General features: G+C 60.3%; 3 protein-coding genes across 7 annotated transcripts; 2 read left to right on the forward strand and 1 right to left on the reverse strand.

Annotated features, from left to right (window-relative positions):
- Positions 1-907: 907 nt before the first annotated feature.
- Positions 908-2916, forward strand: ANKRD39 (ankyrin repeat domain 39; the record flags this gene model as incomplete). The annotated part of the gene is made up of 4 exons (XM_083880468.1): positions 908-1040; positions 1318-1421; positions 1737-1940; positions 2252-2916. The coding sequence occupies 4 exons, from the start codon at positions 908-910 to the stop codon at positions 2387-2389; spliced, it is 579 nt and encodes a 192-aa protein (XP_083736594.1). The 3' UTR covers positions 2390-2916.
- CNNM4 (cyclin and CBS domain divalent metal cation transport mediator 4) lies at positions 2876-12517 on the reverse strand (the record flags this gene model as incomplete). Its single annotated transcript, XM_083880424.1, has 7 exons — positions 2876-4292; positions 5011-5189; positions 6249-6348; positions 6426-6595; positions 7001-7138; positions 7225-7368; positions 11101-12517. 7 exons carry the CDS (start codon positions 12515-12517, stop codon positions 4083-4085), a joined length of 2358 nt encoding a protein of 785 aa, XP_083736550.1. The 3' UTR covers positions 2876-4082.
- A 694-nt stretch (positions 12518-13211) lies between these two features.
- On the forward strand, positions 13212-23564 carry LMAN2L (lectin, mannose binding 2 like). Of its 5 annotated transcripts, none has more exons than XM_083880589.1 (10): positions 13212-13302; positions 13880-13974; positions 14243-14361; positions 16160-16277; positions 17052-17134; positions 18402-18434; positions 19193-19354; positions 20902-21016; positions 21941-22060; positions 22463-23564. In XM_083880589.1, exons 3-10 carry the CDS (start codon positions 14290-14292, stop codon positions 22603-22605), a joined length of 846 nt encoding a protein of 281 aa, XP_083736715.1. In that variant the 5' UTR covers positions 13212-13302; positions 13880-13974; positions 14243-14289; the 3' UTR covers positions 22606-23564. The 5 variants fall into 5 exon arrangements, with proteins under 5 accessions (XP_083736715.1, XP_083736711.1, XP_083736714.1 ...); XM_083880585.1 differs by having other exon boundaries at positions 13921-14156; XM_083880588.1 differs by having other exon boundaries at positions 13921-13974.
- The last annotated feature ends 408 nt before the right edge of the window (positions 23565-23972 follow it).

The following is a 23972-nucleotide window of genomic DNA, read 5'->3' on the forward strand; positions in this document are numbered from 1 at the left end:
AAAAAGGGCAAAGCGGAGCCGTTCCCAGGCGGGGGGGCCGCGCCAGGCTCCCCCCTCCCCTCCCCGGATGCCGGGGGTCAGCGCGGGGGGGTCCCCGGGGAGGCTCTGCTGGGAAAAACCGCAGGAAATGGGCTCGGGGGGCTGGGAACCCGCTCAGGGCCGTGGGAAACGGGATCGGGGTGGGGGCAGCGGTGGAATCCCAGCCTGGGCACGGGGAGACCAGGGACACCCCAGTAGCGGGGGGGGGTAGGGTCCGCCATTGCTGTTGGGGGAGCCCCGGGACCCCCATTTCTGAGCAGGGGGGAGCTTGGGGAGCCCATAAATGTCTGATCCCTGTGAATCGATAACGGGGGAAAATGGGAGTCCCGAGACACCTGTACGGGGAAGGGAGAGCCCTGGGACGCCCCTCATGGAGCTGGAGCCCCGTGACTGCCATTGTTGATGGGGTGGGGCTTGGGGACCCCAAGACTGGCGGGGGGAGGGGGACACAAACCCCGGGTCCCCAAGAAGAGCTTTGTGCGGCCGCTGGCGCCCCCTGGCGGCGCCACCGGGACTCTGCGGGGGGAGGTGGACAGTGCGCATGCGCGGGAACGGCGCCGAGAGGGGTCCTTCGGCTCCCTTCGGCTCTTCCCGTCTTCCTTCGGCCTTTCCCGGCCCCTTTCATCCTCTGTCGGCTCTTTCCGTCCTTCCTCGGCTCTTTCCGCTCACTTCGGCCTTTCTCGACTTTCTTCGTCCCTTCCCGCCTCCCCTCGGTTCTTTCCGTCTCCCCTCGGCCCTTCCCGCCTCCCCTCGGTTCTTTCCGTCTCCCCTCGGCCCTTCCCGCTTCCCCTCGGCCCTTTCCGCCCCCCCTCGGCCCTTTCCGTGCCCTCTCGGCCGTCTCCGGCCCCGTCCCCTCAGTGCCGGTGCCATGGCCGGTGGTCGCCGCTCTCCGCCCGCCCCGTGCTGCCCCGGGCGGGGGGCGATGGCCGCTCCGTGCTGCCCGGGGCGGGTGGCCGTGCCCAGCGTGCACCAGAGCCTGTCCGAGATGGACTTCGAGCGGGGTCTCCGGGGGGCTCCGGGGCGGGGGGCAGGAGGGCGGGTCACCGGTACCGGCGGAGCTCGGGGGTGTTGGGGTTCCCGGTACCGGAGGGGCACCCGGGGTCTCTGGGCAGGGCTTGGGGGAGCGGAGGGGGCTCGGGCAGGGCTGGAGCCGCGGTACCGGAGGGGACAGGGGTCTCCGGGCTGGAGTAGCGGTACCGGAGGGCTCCGGGAAGGGCCTGGGGGTCTCGGGGGGTCCCGGGGGTCCGTCTCTGTCTGAGCCCGCCCCGCTGCCCGCAGGGATCTGGGCGGCGGCGCGGGACGGGGACGAGGCGCAGGTGCTGCAGCTGCTGGAGCGGCGCGGGGACCCCGCGGAGCCCGACCTGGCGGGGTACACGGCCCTGGTACGGGGGTCCCGGGGGTCCTGACCTGGCGGGGTACACGGCCCTGGTACGGGGGTCCCGGGGGTCCCGGGGGTCCTGACCTGGCGGGGTACACGGCCCTGGTACGGGGGTCCCGGGAGTCTTTAGGGTCCTGACCTGGCGGGGTACACGGCCCTGGTACGGGGGTCCTGGGGGTCCTGACCTGGCGGGGCACACGGCCCCAGCACGGGGGTCTTTGGGGTCCCACCCGGCGGGGTACACGGCCCTGGTACGGAGGTCCCGGGGGTCAGCGGGCCCGGGCGGCCGCGGCCCTTGCCCACGGCCCGGTGCCCGCAGCACTACGCCAGCCGGAACGGGCACCTGGCCGTGTGCCGCCTGCTGCTGGAGCGGGGCGCGCCGTGCGACGCCCGCACCCCCGGCGGGGCCACCCCGCTGCACCGCGCCTGCTACTGCGGCCACCGCGCCGTCACCGAGCTGCTGCTGGCGCACGGCGCCGACCCCGCGGCCACCGACAGCGACGGCAGGACCGGCCTGCACAAGGTGGGGCACGGGGAAATGCCCTGCTCAGGGCGGCAGTGGGGGGCATGGAGGGACCCCTGTACAAGGTGGGGGGTACGGGGGGATCCCCCTGCCCGAATTGGGTGGGGGGCACCGGGGCTCTGCTCTCACAAGGTGGGTGGGGGGCTCGGGGTGTCCCCCCGTCCATGGCAGTGCCCAAAGCGGGTGGAGGGTACGGGGGGGATCCCGCCGCCCAAATTGGGTGGGGGGCACGGGGGTTCTCCTGCCCCGGGGTGCGTGTGGGTGGCGCGGGGGTCCCTGTGTCCCCCCGGGGTGACATCGGTGTCCCCCAGGCCGCCGAGCAGGGGCACCGCGAGCTCTGCGCCCTTCTCCTCCGCCACCGCCCGGCCCTGGCTGCCCTCCGCGATGCCCGGGGCCGCCGCCCGCGGGACGGGGCCCACCCAGCCGTGTGGGACCTGCTGGACACCTGAGGGGACTGGGGACATCCGGGCCGGGCCCGCCGCCTCAGGCCCCTCCTACATCCGTGTGCCGCCCACTGCCCTCCCTCCGGGCCAATCACCGCCCGCCTCTCCCCACGGTCCCGCCCCACCTCTGGCAGCGCAGCCAATCACCGCCCGCGCTGTCCCCGGGGGCGGAGCCTGGCGGTGTAAACAACCCCTGGGGCCATTTAAAGCCGCCCCGGTGCCCGGGCCCGCCCCGCGCGCACCGAGCACACCCAGGTACAGATATAGAATTTTTATTAACCCATCTGGCAAAAAAAACCCCTCAAAAAACCCCATGAAATAAAAATTCCACGGTCGGTTTCACAGCCGGGGGGGAGGGGCGGGGGAGGGGCAGAACCGGGAGGGGGAGGCCCGGCCCCCCCCGCCCCTCCCCCCGGGGCCCGAGCTCCCCAAGAATACAAATCAAACCTGAACAATAAATAGGAATTCCCGAGGGGGGAGGAAAAGGAGGGATTTGCATAGAGGAAGATTTAATAAAAAAAGTTTTTTTGTTGTTGTTGTTTTTTCTTTCCTGGCTTATTATTAATTATTAATTATTATTATTAATTATTATTATTATTTCTAAAATCTCCCCGCGGAAGGACCTAGGAACTGATCGTCGAGATGTGATTAACAAAAATAATTAAACCTTCTCCCAATAACTTACAGGAGTTCACCCCGGGGGGAACTTGTGCTTATTTTGTTTTTTGGGGTGGGGGGGGGCAGGGTCTCCCCCCTCAACCCGGGGCGGGTTTTGGGGAGACCCTCAGCCCCCTCCTGCCTGTACAACTTTGGTCACTAGCGCTGTGTCACCCCAAAACCCAGACCCCAAAATCCAGACCCAGGTCCTGCCCCGAGACCCTGAGACAGCCCCGGGATTTGGGATGACCCCAGGACTCTGGGACCCCCCGGAGGTCCCCAGCTTTGTCCCCGCGTCCCCCGGACCCCCCCGGGCCAGCGGGGAAAGGGGGGTGGGCACGGGGAAGGGGCTGGGATTTATCCTGGGGACCCCAAAAACACCCGAGAGGGGCCGGGATTCCTGTCCCAGGATACCCCATAGTGGTGCAGGAGACCCCAAAGGGATGGAATTTCCATCCCAAAATGGTGTAGGAGCCCTGAGGGACCGGGATCCCATCCCAGGGATCCCAAAGGAACAGGATGCCCATCCCAGGAGTCCTGGCAGGGTTGGGATGGACAACCCTATCCTGGGGTTCTGGGGTCCTGGAAGGGTAGGGTTGGGATGGACCCTGGAAGGATTGGGGTGCCCATCCCCGATCTCCTGGCAGGATTGGGGTGTCCATCCTGGGGATCCTGTCGAGATGGACCCTGGAAAGGATGGGGTGTCCACCCTGGGGTTCCTTGCAGGATTAGAGCGTTCACCCCAGGGTTCCTGCAGGGTCGGGGTGTCCACCCCGGGGTCCCCAGGGCGGCAGAGGAGACCCGGAGCTCCCTGAGCCGTCGGCGCCGTGCCGGCGGAGATGGCGCCGCCCGCGCCGCGTCCATCCGGCGATCCCGCAGCGATCCCGCAGCCTGGAACAGCAGCAGCAGCTCCATCCCAGCTCCTCCATCCCCACCACGCTGGGGCCGCCTCCTGCGGCTCCTCCCGGCTCCTCCGGCGCCGTTCCTACCGGGCCAAGGTCCCTGTGGCGGGCGGGCGCCGGGGCCGCCGGCGGGGCCGGGGTCAGATGGAGTTCTCCAGCCCACTGTGGTTGCTGCGCCGGCTCAGGCAGTTCCTCTCGTTCAGCAAACTCGTGGTCTCGTCGGCCGGCGCGGCCGGCTCCGCCTTCTCCGGGATGCCGGGCTCCGGTTTGGGGGCGTTGCTGTCGGGGGACTGGGGACAACTGTCCATGCGTGAGGCCAGCAGCCCGTTCTGGTACTCCTGCCGCGTGATCTGTGCCGGGACACCAGCGGGGAACCGTGTGGGACAGCCCAAAGTCTGGGCATCCGCATCCCAAAATTATGTAGGAGTTCCCAAAGGGATGGAATTCCCATCCCAAAATTATGTAGGAGTCCCCAAAGGGATGGAATTCCCAGCCCAGGATGGGTAGGAGACCTCAAACTGTCGGGACTTCCATCCCAGTGTGGGTAGGAAACCCAAAGCATGGGGATTCTCATCCCAAAATTATGTACAAAACCCCAAAGTGTTGGAATTTCCATCCCAAAATTATGTAGGAGACCCCAAAGTGTCAGGATTTCCATTCCAAAATTGTGTAGGAGACCTCAAAGGGATGGATTTTTCATTCCAGGATGGGTAGGAGCCCCCTCAGTGTCAGAATTCCCATCCTAGGATGGGGCAGGACCCCTGAGGCACCAACCTCCAAACGAGACCCAGCAGAGCGAGCTGCTCATCCCGATGCTCCGGAGGAGCCCCGAGGGGTGGGTAACCCCACATGGGGGCTTTTCCTAGCAGAACTCCCTGTGGGAAGGCTGATCCCTCCAGGACAGTTTTCCCCACACAATCCCCTATATCAAGGCTGATCCCCCAGGGTTTCCCCACACAATTCCCTAAGTCAAGGCTGATCCCTCCAGGACAGTTTTCCCCACACAATCCCCTATGTCAAGGCTGATCCCCCCAGGGTTTTCCCCGCAGGATCCCCAGGAACACTGACCTTGACGAACTGCAGGTCGGTGAGGGCGCGCACGCTGAAGTCGGCCACGTACTGGGCGCCGCCCGCGTTGAGCTGGTTGTTGCTGCCGCTGACGGGCGACGAGCCCGACTCGGAGCGCTCGTGGTAGCTCAGCGAGGCCGAGCGGTTCAGGCCGCTCATGTGCGACGGGGAGCGGATCTCTGTGGGGTTTACAGGGGCTGGGGTCGTCCTCCGGAGCTTCCCGGCCTTCCCCAGCCCGGTTTTACTCCCCATGGGTCACCCCTGAGGAGGCTGCCCCCCCCCAAATTGTGGGTTTTACCCCGTTCTGAAGGTGGAAGGGGATTTTTGGGATTGCCTCATGGAGGTTTAAGTTTAGGGTTAGGATGGGATTGTAAAATTTAAACTCTTCCTAACAGGGGAGGTTCCACTCCATTCTAAAGCCAGAACGGGTTTCTGGGATTGCCTTGTGGAGGTTTAGGGTTAAGTTCAAGTTTAGGGTGAGATTGTAAAAGTTGAACTCTTCCTAACAGGGCAGGTTTAACAAGAATCCCATTTTCCACTCTGTTCCAAAACTAGAACAGGTTTCTGGGATTGCCTCATGGAGGTTTAGGCTTAGGTCTAAGGTCAGATTGTAAAAGTTGAACTCTTCCTAACAGGGGAGGTTCCACCCCATTCTAAAGCCAGAAGGGATTTCTGTAATTCCCTCATGAAGGTTTAGGTTTAGGGTAGAATTGTAAAAGTCAAACTCTTCGTAACAGTGCAGGTTTAACAAGAATCCCATTTTCCACCCCATTCTAAAGCCAGAATGGGTTTCTGGAATTCCCTTGTGCAGCTTTAGGGTGGGATTCTAGAAGTTAAACTCTTCCTAACAGCGAACAGCAGCTCCAGCCCAGGGATCTCTGGAAGTGCCCCCAAGGCCAGGTTGGAGCCACCTGGGAGCTGTCCCTGCCCATGGAGGTCCTTCTCTACCATTCCAGAACTCCATGGGGATCCCTGCTGTCCCCCAGACACCAGTGGGGTTCAGAACCTCTGGAATCTCCTGTTCCCAGGGACCCCTGGAAGTGTCCCTAAGGCCAGGATGGAGCACGCTGGGAGCTGTCTCTGCTGATGGAGCCCTAAGATCCATCCCAACCCCTCCAGCATTCCATGAGGATCCCTGCTGTCCCCCAGGATGGTTCTGGGGTTTGGAACCTCTGGAATTCCCCATGCCCAGGGCAGCTCCAGCCTAGGGGTCTTGGGGAGGGTCTGGGGGTGCTCACCAGCTCCAGGAGGGGGGCTCAGGGCCATCACCCCGTAGTAGGAGAACGCTCCCGCCTCGAACTTCATGCACTCCTTGCCAGCCTCCACCTCCACCTTGCCCTGCCGGGAGAAACAACGTGGACCCACATCCAAACCCCATGGGATGGGATCCCACGGGAATTCCCTGCTCCCAGCACCTGCAGGATGAGGATGAAGTAGTCAGCTGGCTTGTTCTTGCAGTACAGGAAGTGCCGTGGAGATTTCTTGTTCTCCTCGTCAAACTTCAGCTCCTGGATGACGTCGGAGTATTTGAGGAGCCGCAGCAGGATCTTCTCCGAGATGAAGTTGGGGGTGAAGAGGGTCACCTCTGCAGAAGGGGAAAAGGGTCAGGGAGTGTTTGAATGTCTCCAGGAAAGTGAAAGTCCATCCTGGGATGTAGTGTGAGACTCTTGAGACCAGGATTCCCATCCTGGGATGGTGTGGGAGACCCTTGGGACAGGATTCCCATCCTGGGATGGTGTGAGAGACCCTTGGGGCAGAAATGTCCACCCTGGAGGACCCCAAAGGCCCAGCATGTCCATCCCAGAGGTCCCAAAGAAGCCATCGAGACCCAAGTGACCAGGACACCCATCCCCAGCCTTGTCCTCTCCCATTTTGTGTGAGGGGGACACAATAAAAAGTGGGACAAGAGGCCAGAATCCCTGCTTGGAGGGACCAGAGGGGACACAGGGGCCTTGTGAGGGTGGCCCGAGGCGCAGGGAGCCCGACTGACCGGTGGACAGGAAGCGGTGGGCGGCCAGCAGGAGCTGAGGGGACACCTTGACCTTCAGCTCGTTGTCGGGGTCCTTGAAGGCCGAGAAGTCCCGTCGGTTCTTCTGGTTGCAAACCCTCTTCCTGCTGCGGTTGTCAACTGTGGGGACAGCGGGGTCACCTCCAGGGACACCAACAGGAGCCTCCCCAGAGGGGATTTGGGGTGGGGGGAGCCCCAAAACCTACTGTAGGTGTCGGACTCGTCCAGGATCTCCGACTTGATGATCTCCTCAATGACGTCCTCGAGCGTCACCAGCCCCAGCACCTCGTAGAAGGGGTCACCCTCGCCCTCATTGTTCACCTTCTGCACAATGGCCAGGTGGGATTTACCTGTGGGCAAGGAGGGGGGGTTGGACTGGGACACCCCCACAATGGCCCTGGATGTCCCCAGGGTGTCCCAGCCCTCAGGTGTCCCTGTTCCACGATATTCCCAGCATGTCCCAGCCCTGGATGTCCCCAGGATGTCCCAGCCATGGGATGTCCCCAGGGAGTCCCAGCCATGGGACGTCCCCTGGATATCCCAGCCATAGGATGTCCTAAGATGTCCCCAGGATGTCCCGGCCCTCAGGTGTCCCCGCCCCATGATGTCCCCAGGATTCCCCAGCCATGGGATGTCCCACCCCTGGGATGTCCTCTGGATGCCCCAGCCCCTCCTGTCTGTCCCTGGAGTAATAAACTCATTAAAACCTAAATGAGCCCTTGGGCTGGGCTCACTCCCAGGGTAATGACACTCATTAAACCCATTAAAGCTGGGGCAGAGGCGCCAGTGAGGCTGAAGGCACCTTGGAGCTGCCTTGGGCTGTGGGATTGGCCTGGCATTCCTGGGATGTCCTGTGGGCTGTGGGGACACCACCAGCGACTGGCTTTGTCCCACATCCCTGTCCCTGTGCCAGGCTGATCCTGTCCCGAGGGGACACTCGGGGACACCCAGAGCCAAAACATCCCAGGGCAGGCAGCCAAGGGTGCAGGATGGCAGGAGAAGCTCCCAGCCCTGGATCCCCCCTCCCCTCACCCTGCCAGCCTCACCTGAGCTGCAGGGATGGATCAGCTCAATCCCAACCCTCAGAGCCTGCCCCAGCTGCTCCCAAAATCACACGGCAATTTGGCAATTTAGGGATGAGGAGTTTTGCCCCAGGGAGAGGAGGCATGTGGAAAACTGCACCCACAGGAGAGGTATCCTTAGCCTGGGGAAACTGAGGCACATCCCTGACCTCATCCCAAATAAATCCACTCTCCCTCCTCAAGGCTTTCACCTGACCTCATCCCGCTCCATCCCAAACCTGCCCTCAACCCAAAACAAATCACTCTCCCTCCTCAAAGCTTTCACTGGAGCGTCCTGACCTCATCCCACTCCAAACCTGCCCTCATCCCAAAATAAACGCACTCTCCCTCTTCAAGGCTTTCACTGGAGTGTCCCGGATATCCCAGCCCTGGGATGTTCCCAGGATGTCCTGACCATCCCACTGCAGCTCCATCCCAAACCTGCCCTCACCCCAAAATAAATCCACTCTCCCTCCTCAAGGCTTTCACCTGACCTCATCCTGCTCCAGCTCCATCCCAGACCTGCCCTCCCTGACCCTCTCCCCTCTTTAATTCCAGAGCCAGCAGCCTCTGGCTGCTGATCACTCAGTGGAAAGCTGATTTTAGGGAAAGGCACCTCCCAAATGCCTTTTTCCTCTTCCCTCAGCCACAGCGCTGGAAAAAGGCAGTGCCTGAGGGGTGAAAAAATTATTTTTATCCCGGGGCTGTTGTCAGGGCCACTGAGGCCTTTCTGGCCGCCTGGGTGGGGTGTCTGGGGACAGGTGAGGCAGCCCAGGTGAGTCAGGAGCTGCTCCCTGAGGGATGAGCAGCACAGGGAGGGGCCGTGGCAGAGCAAACACGGCCCCACCAGCCCAAAGGGCAACCAGGGGCTGGACTGGGGTCACCAAGGGGGGAAACACCCCTGGACCCCAAAATGGGCACGGGGAGCAACACCCAGAGGGCCAGGGAGGAACCCACGGGGTGTTCATGGAATGCTGGGATGGCTGGGAGGGATCTCAGGGCTCACCCAGGGCCACCTCTGCCATAGGCAGGGGCTGATCCCACGGTCACAGGTGGGTCAGCCCGGCCTTGGGGACACTTCCAGGGGTCCCTGGGTTGGAGCTGCCACCAGGAATGGGAGATTCCAGAGGTTCCAAGCCCTGTCAGTGTCCTGGGGGACAGCAGAGGTCCCCATGGAATGCTGCAGGGGTTGGGATGGTTGGGAGGGACCTCAGGGCTCATCCAGTTCCACCCCTAAACCTCCCACTGTCCCAGGTGCTCCAGCCTGGCCTTGGACACTCCCAGGGATCCAGGAATAACCCCAGCTACTCTGGGAATTCTATCCCAGCCCCTCCTCACCCTCATAGCCAGGAATTCCTCCCCAAAAATCCCCTCTAAACCTGCACACGGATCCATGGAATGGCTTGGGTTGGAAAGGACCATAAAACTCATCCAGTACCACCGTGAACAGGGACACCTCCCACTGTCCCAGGTGCTCCAGCCTGGCCTTGGACACTTCCAGGGACCCAGGAACAACCCCAGCTACTCTGGGAATTCCAGCCCAGCCCCTCCCCACCCTCTCAGCCAGGAATTCCTTCCCAATATCCCATTAAAATCTCCATTTTTCCATTTGAAGCCATTCCCTGTGTCCTGTCCCTCCATCCCTTGTCCCCAGTCCCTCTCCAGCTCTCCTGGAGCCCCTTTAGGGCTCTGAGCTCTCCCTGGAGCTTTCCCTTCCCCAGGTGAACATTCCCAGCTCTCCCAGCCTGGCTCCAGAGGGAAATTCCCCACTCAAAGCCTCATGCTGGGAACACCGAAACAGGAAAGTCAGGAAGAGGCCGAGGATGTGGGAACTGTCACCCCAAGGGCAGCACCTGTGACATCCCCGCAGCCCTGGGCAGAGCCTGAACCCCACAATTAGCACAGCCAGCTAATTATTCCCTCTGGATGCATCTCCTGCCTCTGCTCCAGGCCCTGACTGGGACAACGAGGTCCTGAACCCGGGAGGAATTTGTGGGGCTCACCTCCAAAACCCAGCCCCGCCAATTCCCGGCTCCTGAGCCGGCGGTGGAAAAATAACAGCGCCGAGGCTTTGTGCCCGGAAGGAAGGAGGGAGCTTAAATCCCTTAATCGGGCTCCGGGCAGGGAAAGCCGCTGCCAGCAGCCGGGATGACCCCAGCCCCAGCCCCAGCCCCCCTGGCCGGCCCTGGGAACCGGCCGGGAAGGGTCAGCATCTCCCAAACCTTCCCGCAGCCTGGAGCCGAGCTCCTGCTGCAGGAGGGGCTCAGGAATCCCCAAATGTCCCCGGAATGTCCCGCACAGCTCTGTCCGAGCCTCTCGGGAGCATAACGGGAGCCGCGGGGCGCTCGGGGTCACGGCCGGCACAGCTGCTCCACAGCCGGGGGCCTTCCTTCATCCCGGCCTGACGCCGGGGAAGGGCACGCTGCAAAACCTCGGGAAAAGACCTCGGGAAGGGCAAATCCCACCCCGGAGCTTCCCGCAGCCAGCCCGCATCCCGTTCCTCCTCCTGGTCCCGTTTTTGGGGAAGCAGAGCAGGGATGGAGCCGGCTCCGAGCAGCCCCGACCGCCCCCAGCTCCAGGGAAAAGCCCGGAGGAGGGAGCCAAACCCAAACCGAGCAGCCCAGAGATTTTCCAGCGCTTCTCCAAAAAACCTCCGGGGCTAATAATTAAAAACAAGGAGCAAGGAAACACTCCCGGCACGGGAAAGCTCCAAACCCAGGAAATCTGGGTTGGGACTAAAGTTTAGTGACCCCCCTGCCTGTGTCACTCATCCCCTTGGGATCGTGGCCACCCTGGAGACCCCCAGCACGGGCAGCTCCAGCTCTGCAGAGCAAAACCCCTGGAATTTTTGCTTCCAGTTGGGAACAAGCAGCACTTCCAGGAGCCCTCCCCACCCTTCACTCTGGAGACCCCCAGCACGGGCAGCCCCAGCTCTGGAGTGCAAAACCCCCTTTTTCCAGCTGGAATTGTTGCTTCCAGCCAGAGAAGCAAGCGAGCAGCACCTCCAGGAGCCCCCCTCACCCTTTTTGAACTCCTCCAGCATGGCGTCCAGCTTGGTGTCGTGGAAGACAACGTGCACGGGGTGGTTGTAGAACTTGGTGATGGTCTTGAGGGGCGTGCAGTCGTCGGGGTCCACGAAGGCCAGGTCCTTGACGTAGAGGATGTCCATGATGTTGGACCGCTCGTCCTCGTAGACCGGGATGCGCGTGTAGCCGCTCTCCATGATCTCGGACATGGTGTTGAAGTCCAGGATGGCGTCGCTGTTGATCATGAAGCAGTTCTGCAGCGGGGTCATCACGTCCTCCACCGTCTTGGTGCGCAGCTCCAGCGCTCCCTGGATCATGTTGAGCTCCTCCCTCACCAGGTCGTTGTAGGGCTCCGTCACCTTCAGCATCTCCACCAGCTTCTCCCGGTTGTAGACGGTGCCGATCTCCTGGCCCAGGATGCAGTCCAGGAGCTTGCTGATGGGGTAGGACAGCGGGAAGGTCACCAGCATGAAGAACTTGGTGACCACGATGGTGTTGGCGCCCACGGCCAGCCCGTGCCGGGAGCAGAGCGCCTGCGGCACGATCTCGCCGAAGATGACGATGCCGATGGTGGAGGCCACCACGGCGCCGATGCCGGAGCCCGTCAGGTCGTCCAGCAGGATGGTCAGGGTGGTGTTGACCAGCACGTTGCCCAGCAGCAGCGAGCACAGCAGGTAGTTGCCTTTCCTGCGGATGGGCTCGATCCTGCGGGCGTAGCGCTTCTCCTTGTCGGTGCCGCAGTTCTGCACGATGCGCAGCTCCATGGGGTCCAGCGCCATCAGGCCCAGGTTGAGCCCGCTGAACATGCCCGAGAGCACCAGCAGCCCCGCGATCAGGATCACCTGCAGCCACAGCGGCAGCAGCGACTTCTTCTCCTCCAGCACCAGCACGTGGCCGTCCGGGCCCTGGTGCGGCAGCCAGGGCTGGCCGGGCCGGCGCTGCGAGCACAGCACGTACGTCTTGGCGCGCTCGTCCTTGCGCAGGGGCTGCACCCGCACCCGCAGCAGGGCCGAGGTGTCGCGGGGCTCGGCGGGGCCGGGCCGCACCACCAGGTCCTGCGAGCGCTCGTGGCACGTGGCGTTGCCGCTCGAGGCGTTGCCGCCCGGCCGCAGCTCGGCGAAGGCCACGCGCTCGGCGGCCCGCGGGCCCAGCCCCAGCCCGTAGAGCCGCAGCAGGGCCTCGCTGCCCTCCGTGAGGCGGATGGGCCCGCGGGCCGCCCCCGCCGCCGCCGCCGCCGCGGGCTTGGTGCTCTCCTCCAGACGCAGCCCCAGCACCACGGTGTCGGCCGCGGGCACGGCGCCGCCGGGCAGCGCCAGCAGTAGCAGCAGCGGCGGCAGGAACGGGCCCGGGGACAGCGGGGTCCCCCCACAGCCGACGCCGGCGCTCCCGCCGCCGCCGCCGCCCGCCGCCATGTTGGGGACTGGCGGGAGCGTCACGCACGGCGGACGCGCCCACGCGGTGACGTAACGCCCGTGGGACACGCCCCCCGGCTAACGGCGGCCGCGCCCCCGATGCACGCGCTGGGCCGCGCCCCGGTGGTGACGTCACACGACACGCCCTGGAGGAGTCGGTGGGGTCACGCCCACATAAAACGCGGCCCAGGGGAGGGACGCTCTGGCCACGCCCCAGAAGCAAAAGGCCACGCCCCGATGTTACGTCACACGGAGACGCGGCCCCTCCCGCAGGGTGCAGTAATCGTGACCGCGCCCCACGGGCGAGACTCTCACAGGAACACGCCCCCATCGGTGACGTCACACAGAGGACCGTGCCCCAGGTCACTCGTCTGGCCGCACCCCCTCGGTGACGTCACAGCCCCTGGGCTCCGCCTCGCATGAGGGGGAACCGATCTTGGGGGCACCCCTGCGGTGACGTCACCGTACAGACCACACCCACTCTGAGGGAGTCGCATGGCTGGCCACGCTCCCCTGTGGGGGGGGGGGGGGGGGGGGGCAGAGAGGGACACGCCCCAGGGTGACGTCACATGTATGGTCACGCCCCGAGGGAGCAACATGGCCCCGCCCCTTTCTGCCATTGCCCACGTGACCACGCCCGCTCCGCCCTCCGATAGCGTCACCCCTCTGGCCCCGCCCCCAGCCCCGCCTTAAAGGGGCCGTTGGTGGCCTGGCCTGGGGGGGTGTTCCCCGCGGAACGGGACCCGGAGGGGACAGGAGGCGCTTAGGACCAGGACCGGGCCAGGGTGCGGAATGAGAGCAGAGGATTTGTGGGAACACCGGGATCCGCGGGGAATCGGGGCCTGGGCGCCGGGAATGGGACATAGAGGTGCACTAGGAATTTGGAGTGGGGGCACCGGGACCTGGGAGGGCACCAGAACCTGGGAGGGCATCAGGGTCCTGAGGAGCACCAGGACCTGAGGGACATCAGGATCTTCAGCAACGCCAGGACTTGGGGATGGCAGCAGGACTAGGGGGAGGGCATTAAGACCTGGAGGCGAGCACTAGGACCCGGTGGAGGGGAGAATTGGACGCGGAGGGGCACTAGGACCTGGGATGACACCAGCACGTGGGGGGCATCAGGATCTTGAGTGACACTCAAGAGGGGGCACTAGGGGCACTAGGACCTGGGGTGGCACCAGGGCCTGGGGGACACTGGGATCTTGAGGAGCACCAGGACTTGGGAGCCCACCAGGACCTGGGGGAGGTCATTAAGGCGAGCCATAGGACCCGGTGGAGGGGAGACTTGGACGCGGAGGGGCACTAGGACCCGGGAGAAAGAGGTCACCCAGCTCAATGGCGGCTGCCATCACCTGGCGCCAGAACTACAGTACCCATCACCCCTCGCGCGCCCCATTTGACAGACAGCCCATGTGACCAACCATCATTGGCAGCTCCGTCGGTGGGCGGGAACAGCGGTGAGGACCAGCCAATGGGCGTGCGGGGCGGGGCGCGGCTCGGCGGGGGAAGATGGCGGCGGCGGGCCGGTGGCGGGCCGGGCTGGCCCTGCTGGCCGTGGCGCTGGGGCTCGGCGGGACGGGGGCCGAGCAGACCGAGGAGCACCTCAAACGCGAGCACTCGCTGTCCAAGCCGTACCAGGGTGAGCGGGGAGGGCGGGCGGTGGTGGCGGACGGCGCCCGGTGCCCGGTGCCGGTACCCGGTGCCGACGGTGCGTGTGGGCCGCAGGTGTGGGCTCGGCCAGCTCAGGGCTGTGGGACCTGCTGGGCAACGCCATGGTCATGACCCAGTTCATCCGCCTCACGCCCGACGTGCAGAGCAAGCAGGGAGCCGTGTGGAACCGAGTGGTGAGAGGAGGCACCGGGGAGATGGTCGGGAGCGGAGGGGAACCGGGACGGGCCGGGGCAGGAGAGGGTCGGGATTGGGACAGGAGGGGACCGGGACCGGGGCAGGGGAGGGTCGGGATTGGGACAGGAGGAAACCGGGGCAGGGGAGGGTCGGGATAGGGACAGGAGGGGACTGGGGGAACACTGGGACGGGATAATGGGGTGAGAGGGGATGGGAGGATCAGGACCGGGACGGGGCAGGGGAGGGTCGGGATTGGGACAGGAGGGGACCGGGACCGGGGCAGGGGAGGGTCGGGATTGGGACAGGAGGAAACCGGGGCAGGGGAGGGTCGGGATAGGGACAGGAGGGGACTGGGGGAACACTGGGACGGGATAATGGGGTGAGAGGGGATGGGAGGATCAGGACCGGGACGGGGCAGTGGGATGAAAGAGGGGACAGGGTTGGGATTGGGACAGGCGTGGACCAAGGGGACACCGGGATGGTATCAATGAGATAGGTCCATGGGATGGGTGGGGGGAGAGAGTTGGGATTAGGACCAGGAGAGGATCAGGATCGGGACAGGAGGGGACCAGGGCCGGGACGAGACAGCAGAATGAAAGAGGGGACAGGGTTGGGATTGGGACAGGCGGGGACTGGGACTGAGGAGGAAACTGGGATGGGATGGGAGGGGTGGGGGGAGAGGATCAGGATCGAGACTGGGACCGGGGCAGGGTTAGGGTTAGAAGAGGGAGAGGGAGAGGGTCAGGATCAGGATCGGGGCAGGAGAGGGTTGGGATTGGGAGGATACTGGGATGAGGAGAGGAACAGGGCAGCTGGGGGAGATGGTATGGGATTAGGATGGAAAAGGGCCAGGACTGAGGTGGACATCGGGGTGGGCTGGGAACAATGGCATCAATGTGATCAGTGGGATGGGGTGGGTGAGATGGGGTCAGTGGGATCAATGGGGTGACATCAGTATGGGTTTGAGGGAGCTGGGCAAGGGGGTTGGTTTTGGAGCAGAAGTTTGGGACCAGGGGGTCACTGGAACGGGAGAAGAGAGGGCTGGGATTGGGGCAGGAGCGGATGGGGATCAGGAAACACACCAGGATAAGGGGAGGAGGCTGGAGGAGCCCCCAGTGGGGGGGTGATCTGGGGGGCTGTGGGGACATGGGGATGTTTGGGGTCTGGGCCAAGGTGATTCCCAAAGTGGGAACTGGGCTGGGCTGGGCAACCATGGGCAGCTTTCAGCACTTCAGCTGAAAACTTCAGCTTCCAGTTTTCCATACAAGAGCTGAGCCCCCCTGGGAATCTGGGGGCAGGTGGCTGAACTGGATGATGTTTGCCAACCCAAAGAATTCAATGAAATCTGTGGATTTCAGAATCCAACCCTCTCCATATTGCTTTGGGAAACAGTCCTGGAAAATGATCCATTTTGCTCAACTCTTGTTGCTCTAAAACAGGGGGATGCTTCTTCCTTGGAATTCTGGTTCCCAAAAAGATGCTGTGACTCCCTCAGCATGGGGAATTATTTGGCAGCTGATCAGTAATTGCAATTACCAGCTGCTCCTGGGGTTTTCCTCAGGAAAAGGGATTGAGTTTTGCCCAAAAGTTTTGCTTCCCTGGGTGTGAGCATTGGTTTTTGTCAGAGTCTCTCCCTCGGTGTTTAACCCTTGGGTGACAACCAGTTCTCTGGGATTAATGAGGTTTTTTGGGATTAATTATCCATGATACAGGACAGCAAAGGGCAATGGTGGATGTGGGTGAGGGAACAGGGAAGGAGGGATTCTGGGATTTTCCACTTTTCCTCCTCTCTCCCAGCCTTGTTACCTGCGGGACTGGGAGATGCAGGTGCACTTCAAAATCCACGGGCAAGGCAAGAAGAACCTGAATGGAGATGGTTTTGCCATCTGGTACACCAAGGACAGGATGCAGCCGGGTAAACACCAGCCCTGCCTCGGGAAAAGGGCTGGGGACACCTGGGACACCTGGGACAGGGCTTGGGGACCCATCGAGCACCTGAGACAGGGATGGGGGCACCTTGGACAGGGATGAGGGCACCTGGGACACCTTGGACAGGGCTTGGGGAACACCTGGAGCTAGCTGGACTCATGGAAAAATCCCACAGGGATGGAAGTGAATGGTGCTTAAGGACTTTCCCAACCCATTCTGTGATAACAGGTGACAAACACCATCCCTGCCATGGGAAAAGGGGTTGGGGACACCTTGAACAGGGTTTGGGGACACCTTGGAGCAATCTGGACTCAAAAAATATCCACGAGGTTGAGACTGGATGGTGCTTAAGGATTTTCCCAATCCATAATAAGTAACAAACACCCTCCCTGCTGTGGGAAAAGGGGTTGGGGACATCTTGGGCAGGGCTTGGGGCAACCTGGTTTCGCGGCAAATATCCACAGGGATGGGAGTGGATGGTCCTTAAGGATTTTCCCAAATCATTCTGTGATAATGAGTGACAAACACTGTCCCTGCCATGGGAAAAAGGCTTGGGGACACCTTGGGAACCTTGGACAGAGCTTGGGGGACACCTTGGACACCTTGGCCAGGGCTTGGAACCAGCTGCACTCATGGAAAAATCTCACAGGGATGGGAGTGGAGGGTCCTTAGGACATTCCCATCCCATCCCCTCACAACGAGTGACAAACTTCTTGCCTGACCTTCCCAAGCTTATCCCAGCTTTCCTTTTTCCTGCCAGGACCCGTGTTTGGGAGCAAGGACAACTTCCTGGGGCTGGGAGTGTTTGTGGACACCTATCCCAATGAGGAGAAGCAGCAGGAGGTGAGACACACGGGGTGGGTGACACTGATGTCACACCCAGCTCTTCATCCTCAGGGCTCATTCCTGCTCCTCCTCCTCTTCCCATTTCTTTTCCACAGGTTCTTTGTCAGGGAAAGCAGGAGAAACTGGGGGTGGTTTTGTGGGGAGAGGATTTTCCAGCTGGGAATTCTGCACCAGGAGTAGGGTCTGAGTAAAGCCAGAGTAGAGGTTGAGGAGCTTTTCCCTGCTCCCAGATGCCTGTTGGAAAGGTCTGAAAATCGTCACATTCCTGATTTTTTGGGGGGTGTTTAGTGGTGTCATTCCTGTGGAAAAGGTCTAAAAATTGTCACATTCCTGATTTTGGGGAGTTTAGTGCTGTCATTCCTGTGGAAGGGTCTAAGAATTGTCACGTTCCTGATTTTGGAGGGTTTAGTGGTGTCATTCCTGGATCAATCCAGCTGGAGGGGCCTTGGGACAGGTGCCACCACCTGGGCAGGGACACCTTCCACTGTCCCACCTTGGACACTGCCAGGGGATGGAGCAGCCTCAGTTTCCCTGGGAAATCCATTGCTGGAAACTTCACCAGCCCAAAACCTTTCCCCAATTCCAATTTCCCCTAAAAACTGATGTTTCCCCCTCAATATTTGATATTTTCTGAGCACACCTGGAGCCTTTCCAAGACTTTTCTGGGATAAGGGGGCTCAGAGTGGGTCTTAATTAGAGGAAATAATTAATGGAATGTGGGAGCAGGAGCTGCACGGGGCTCAGGAGCTGGGAGAAGCTGTTGGGAGGGTTTCCAGCTGCTCATTCCCAACTCCAAAAGGGACAAAAAGAGCTGTAAAAGGAGAAAAAGAGTTCCAAAAGGAGCCTTCAAAAGGACAAAAATACCTCTAAAAGGTCAAAAAGAGCTCCAAAGGTCTTCAAAAAAGACAAGATCTCCAAGAAGAAGAAAAAGCAGGATTTCATCCCCGAGGGAAGCTCGGCAGGTCCCATGCCGGTATCCCGGGATTTTTCACACTGACCCCTCCCTGCCCTGGCTGCTCCCATCACTCCAGAGCGCTCTGGGGGGAATTCCCAGGATTTGGGGCCCTGGGGATTCTGTGATCCAGCGCTCCAGGAGGAATTTTCTGGATTTTGAGGCCCTGGGGACCAAGTGCTGCAGGGGGAATTTCCCGGGATTTGGGGCCCTGGACTGAGTGCTCCAGGGGGTATTTGGGTCCCTGGAGGTTCTGTGACCATGTTGCTGTGGGCTCTGTCTCTCTTACTTTGTGCTAACCCCGGAGGGCAGGCTCAGAAGAGGAGGTACAGCCCGGGAAACCAGGTACTGCCTCCTGCCGTCCCTCCTGTTCCTCAGCAATTCCCTGTTCCCGGACCGGCTGCATGGAATGGGGGCTGGGGGCCCAATGGCGGGGAGCTGAGTGGGGTCTCAGGGATGGAGTGGGGTCATCCCAGGGTTTTCTGAGTGGAGTTTTGGGATCCATAGGGATGGAGCAGAGTCATCCAAATGTGTTTTGAGTGGATTTTTGAGGTTTGGGATCCACAGGGATGGAGCAGGATGGTGCTGGTTTCTTGTTCAGCAGATTTTTGGGATAAAGTCATTCAGGGTCAGGAATGGAACGGGATCATCCTGGTGGTTTTTTAAGCAGATTCTCAGGATTTGGGATCCACAGGAATGGAGCAGGATGGTGCCGGTGTTTATTGAGCAGACTTTGGAGGATGAAGGAGTTTGGGATCCATAGGGATGGAGCAGGGTCATCCCGGGGTTTGCTGAGCAGATTTTTGGGGTTTGGGATCTATAGGTATGGTGCTTGTGGAGCAGATTTTGGGGTTAAAAGACTTTGGGATCATTCCAGGTTTGCTTTGAGCGGATCCCTGTGGGATGAAGGATTTCAGGATCATTCCAGGGTTGTTTTGAGCGGATCCCTGTGGGGTTAAAGGACTTTGGGAACATTCCAGGTTTACTTTGAGCCGATGCCTGTGGGGTTAAATGCTTTGGGGTACCGCGTCTCTCGTTTCCGGAGGCTCTCCGTGCTCCCGAGTCTCCTCCCGGCTCCTGATCCCGTTTCTCCCCCCTGGCAGCGCGTGTTCCCCTACATCTCGGCCATGGTGAACAACGGCTCGCTGACCTACGACCATGACCGCGATGGGCGCCCCACGGAGCTGGGCGGGTGCACGGCCATGGTGCGCAACCTCAACCACGACACCTTCCTGGTCATCCGCTACGTCAAGAGGAGGCTGACGGTGGGTGCTCCTCCCAGGCCCGCATCAGGCCTTCTGAAGCACACATCACATCCCCCAGGTGCAGATCAGGACTTGTGAAGCACAGAACCAGTGGGATTACAGCAGAAGCCACTTCTTGTTTATGTTACACTGCTGTCCTGGTTTGGAGAAGACAGGGAAAAGCTGGAGCTTCCCTTGGAATGGAGACTGTAAACCCCCTCTCCCTGAATTCTTATAATTTTGCAATTAAGGGTCTTCAGGCAAAGATTTGGGGATAGGAATAATAGTTCTTTACTAGGGTAAAGAACTTGGTTGTTTTTTTATTTTGTATTTTTTTTTTAATTTTTTCAAAAATTATTTTAATTTTTAAAGGTTTTTTAATTTGTATTTTTTAAAATATTACTAGGAATATTAAAAAAATACAAATATAGTAAAGCAAACAAACAAATGAACAAGATCCTAGAAACACTGACAGAGTCAGAAGTCAACCTGACACCCTGTTAGGATCAGTCCAAATAAATCCTCCTGCAGTGCCAGCTGTGGTTCTGTTGGAGCAGAGATGATCCTATAGAAGGTCCAGTGGTGCTGAGCTGGGTCTGGTCTCCCTCTGGGAATCCAGTGCAAACAGGCTGTGCTGGAGTTCCCAATGGCAGGTTTGATCCAGGTGGGAATGCTGGGCTCCTCCCCCTGGGTGGAGCATCTCCCCATGGGCTGATGGAATTGTCTCAGCCCTGCAGTGAGCCTGGATGGGCCATGGGCAGCAGAGATCCCCTGGAGGGAGGATGGGGCCTGGGAGGGATAAAGAACACTGCCTCAGATGGTTTGAATAGCAGATACCCCCCAGAGTGATGAGGGACAGGTCCTGGAAGGGATAAGGAACTCCACCCCAGCTGGTTTGAACAGCTGGCCCATTAACAGAAGGTCCACCACCACTGTACCCTTGTAGAGGTTCATCTCTGCTCCAACAGAACCACATCTGTCACTCCAGAAGGATTTATTTGGGCTGCTCCCAACACCCTGAACAACAGGGTGTCAGGTCGTGTTCTGACTGTCAGGGTTTCTAAGATTTTTTTGATTGTTTGTTTGGGGTTTTTCTGTACTATTACATTTGCATTCTTAATATTTCTAGTAAAGAACTGTTATTCCTATTCCCAAAATCTTTGCCTGAAAGCCTCTAACTGCAAAATCATAATTCAGAGGGAGAGAGTTTCCATTCTCCATTCCAAGGGAAGCTCCAGCTTTCCTTAGCAGACACCTGTCTTCCCAGACCAAGACAATAGAGCATTCATTTTAATATCTGAGAAAAGCCAGCTTTAGGATGTGCATTTAGAATAATAATAATAATTTGAATTTTTAACGTGCTGCCTGTGCAGGTGCTGATGGACATTGACATCAAGCATGAGTGGCGGGACTGCATTGACATTAGAGCATTCATTTTAATATAAATGATACACAATATATAATTTAATATAAAGATAAATTTAATATAAATTCTATAAATAATAAAGCCAGCTTTAGGGTGTGCATTTATAATAATAAATTGAATTTTTAACATGCTGCCTGTGCAGGTGCTGATCGACATCGACGGCAAGCACGAGTGGCGGGACTGCATCGACGTGCCGGGCGTGCACCTGCCCCGGGGGTACTACTTTGGGACCTCCTCTGTCACTGGGGACCTCTCAGGTACCGCCCCAGGGGGGTTGGGGGCTCCAGGGGGGATTTCCTGATTGATTTGGGGGCACCAGGTGTGAGCCTGGGGGCTCCAGGTGGGGTTTGGGGGATTCCAGAGGGGGGTTTGGGGGCTCCAGGTGGGATTCCCAAGCAGTTTTGGGAGCTCCAGGTGGGATTTGGGGGCTCCAGGTGAGATTCCCGAGTGGATTTAGGGGCTGCGGGTGGGATTCCCTGGGATAAATAAATAAATAAATGAAATTAAACCAGGATGAGCCTGGAATAAAACCTTGGGATGAGCCTGGAATAAAACTGGGATGAACATAGAATAAATAGGGATGGGCATGGAATAAAACCTTTGGATGGGCATGGAATAAAACCTGGGGATGAGCATGGAATAAAACAGGATGAGGCTGGAATTAAACCTGGCACAGCCCCAAAGCTGGGATAGCCCAAAGCAGGAGCTGCTGGCATTGTCACCAATGTCCCAAGAGCCACCTTCCCCCTTTGGATTTCCAGCCCCAGAGAACCCCCTGGCTGTCATTTGGGGAAGGAGCAGCATTCCCATTGCAGGGAATTATTTCACACAGCACAAAGCCTTTTCTTTTCCCTCTCAGGGCTGTTCCTGTCCCTCTTGTAGAGGTTTTCAGCCCCATTCAAGTTCTGCTTCCACAAAAACTCATTCCTGGCCTCCAACAAAAGCCTCTTTTTCCCCTCCCAGATCCCAGAGCCACGTGAGGCCGCTGGCAGCACATTCCTTTGGCTTCCCCAGCAGTTTGGACTCTGATAATCTCCCAGTTTTGGGCTGGGTTTGAGTTTCTGAGGCAGCTTTAAAGATTCCTGTTGGCCATGGAGCCACTCAGGAACAGCCCCTTCTCTCCAGGGATGAATCCCAGAGAATTCCAACCCCCCAGGAGGCGTTTTTGGTGCCTTTTCCAGACAACCACGACATCATCTCGCTGAAGCTGTACCAGCTGACGGTGGAGCGGACACCTGAGGAGGAGAAGCGGGATAGGGAAGTGTTCCTGCCCGTGGTGGACAACCTGAAACTGCCAGGCAGTGAGTGGGAGCTGGGGAGGGTGGGAGCTGCAGGGATTTGGAGCTATGGAGGAAAAATGGACTCCGATTTTGGGGTCTCACAAAGATCTGCACCATGAGGGTGTGACCTCTGGGATGGGTGGGATGGACGGGATTGGGATGTGGGAGGGAGATGGATCATGTGCCAGCCCAAAATCCCATCCCAAACTTGCACACTCCCATCCCAAAATCCTGTCCCAAAATCCCAAACTTCTATGCCAAAATCCCACAGTCCCATCCCAGAATCTCCCACTCCCATCCCAAACTCCCACCACGAGGCACCGAGGCCAGTCCTGGCTCTGTGGGCTGGTCCAACCCCTTGGGACCAGGAATCCTGCAGGGCTCTGGGGACTCAGGGCTGTTTTCCCTGGCTCTGTCCCACAGTGGAGGCGCCGCTGGAGCCCATGAGCGGCCTGGCCCTGTTCCTCATCGTCTTCTTCTCGCTGGTGGCCATCGTCTTCGCCATCGTCATCGGCATCATCATCTACAACAAGTGGCAGGAGCAGAGCCGCAAACATTTCTATTGACTGGGCAATTCCCGGCACGGCTCATGCCGGGGCTTTGCTGGCCACATCCCGACTGCCCCCCGTGCCAGGGCGGGAGGGACCAGCCCTGGTGGCAGGGACCCCCCAAATCCCAGAGGGGAGGGCCGCGGGTCCCTGTGGGACTCCGGATCCGGGTGGCAGCGGGAACGGGCCGGGGCCGTGCCAGGGAGGCCCCCGCCTTCCCCGCCGCATTCCTGCCTGGAGCCCCCGCTGGCAGTGCCCGGAGACGCTTCCCAGCGCCTCCTCCCGTTCCCGTTCTTCAGGCCGGGAGGAGCCGGGTGCTGATGGTTCTCCCAGAGAGACTTTTCCCGGCTGGATGAGCTGCAAGAGCCGCCTGGCTGCTGCTCCCTCCTCACTCTGGGGGTTCCCACTGCCCATTTCCCAGCATGTGGCTGCCCCTGCGTGCCATGTCCTGGCTCTGGCCAGCGCTGCCCCCTCGGAGCTCGAGGCGTCCCGGGAGCCTCTGAGGAGGGCGAGCGGAGCCTCCGGGGCCATTGCTGAGCCTCTCGGTGCCCGCCAGGGAGCCGAGGGCTTTCCTACCTCAGGCACTGCTGGGCACAGGGATTGCCCCGGACGCTGTTTTGCCCCTGGGGGAGTCACCGGGTCCCCAGAGGGTGAGGTTGGATCAGGGGTGCTCTGGGGACTCAGGGTTTGCGATGGCAGCGCCCTCCTCGCCGGGATCCGGGAGAGCCGAGTCCAGCCCTGCGGCTTTCCGGGCTATTCCCACCCAGGACAGGTCCCCAGGGGAGAGTCGGTGTTCCCTGGGCCAGGGCAGGACTGGGGAGCTGTTTGCACGTGCCCAAAGGGGGGTTGTGGCACCCAAGCAGAGTTTTCCCGGTGTTCTGCCTCTTTTCTTGGCCTGGTCTGCAGGATCTCGTGGCGTGTGCCTCTCCCTGGAGCTGTAGCCGGTGTTTGGAATAAACGCTGAGGGCTGTGTGTGATGTGGCCACCCTGCTCTTTGTCACTCGGGCCATTCCCTGCCCAGATGGATTTCCCTGGACTCGAGGGCTGTATCCTGGTGTTGTGGGGCTCCCCAGGATAATAATCCGGGAATGGTTTGGGTCGAAGGGACCTTAAAGCCCATCTGGTGCCAGCTCTGCCGTGGCAGGGCCGCCTCCCACTGTCCCGGGGCGCTCCGAGCCCCGTCCCAGCCGTGTCCAAAGGCAGCAGAGGCAGAAATCGGCTCACCTGGCTGGGGCTGGGAGTGTCTCTGTAGCAGGATGATGAGAGATTCCATGAATTCCACAGAATTCCATGGCCTGACACCTGGCGAGGGCGGGAGCTTTGCCATTTCTTTGCGTCGCGAGTGACTCGTTGGACAAGCAAAGACCAGTCCCAGCCCTTGATAC

The sequence above is a fragment of the Zosterops lateralis genome (assembly GCF_965231275.1).
Source record: "Zosterops lateralis genome assembly, chromosome: 30".
Lineage (NCBI taxonomy): Eukaryota > Metazoa > Chordata > Aves > Passeriformes > Zosteropidae > Zosterops > Zosterops lateralis.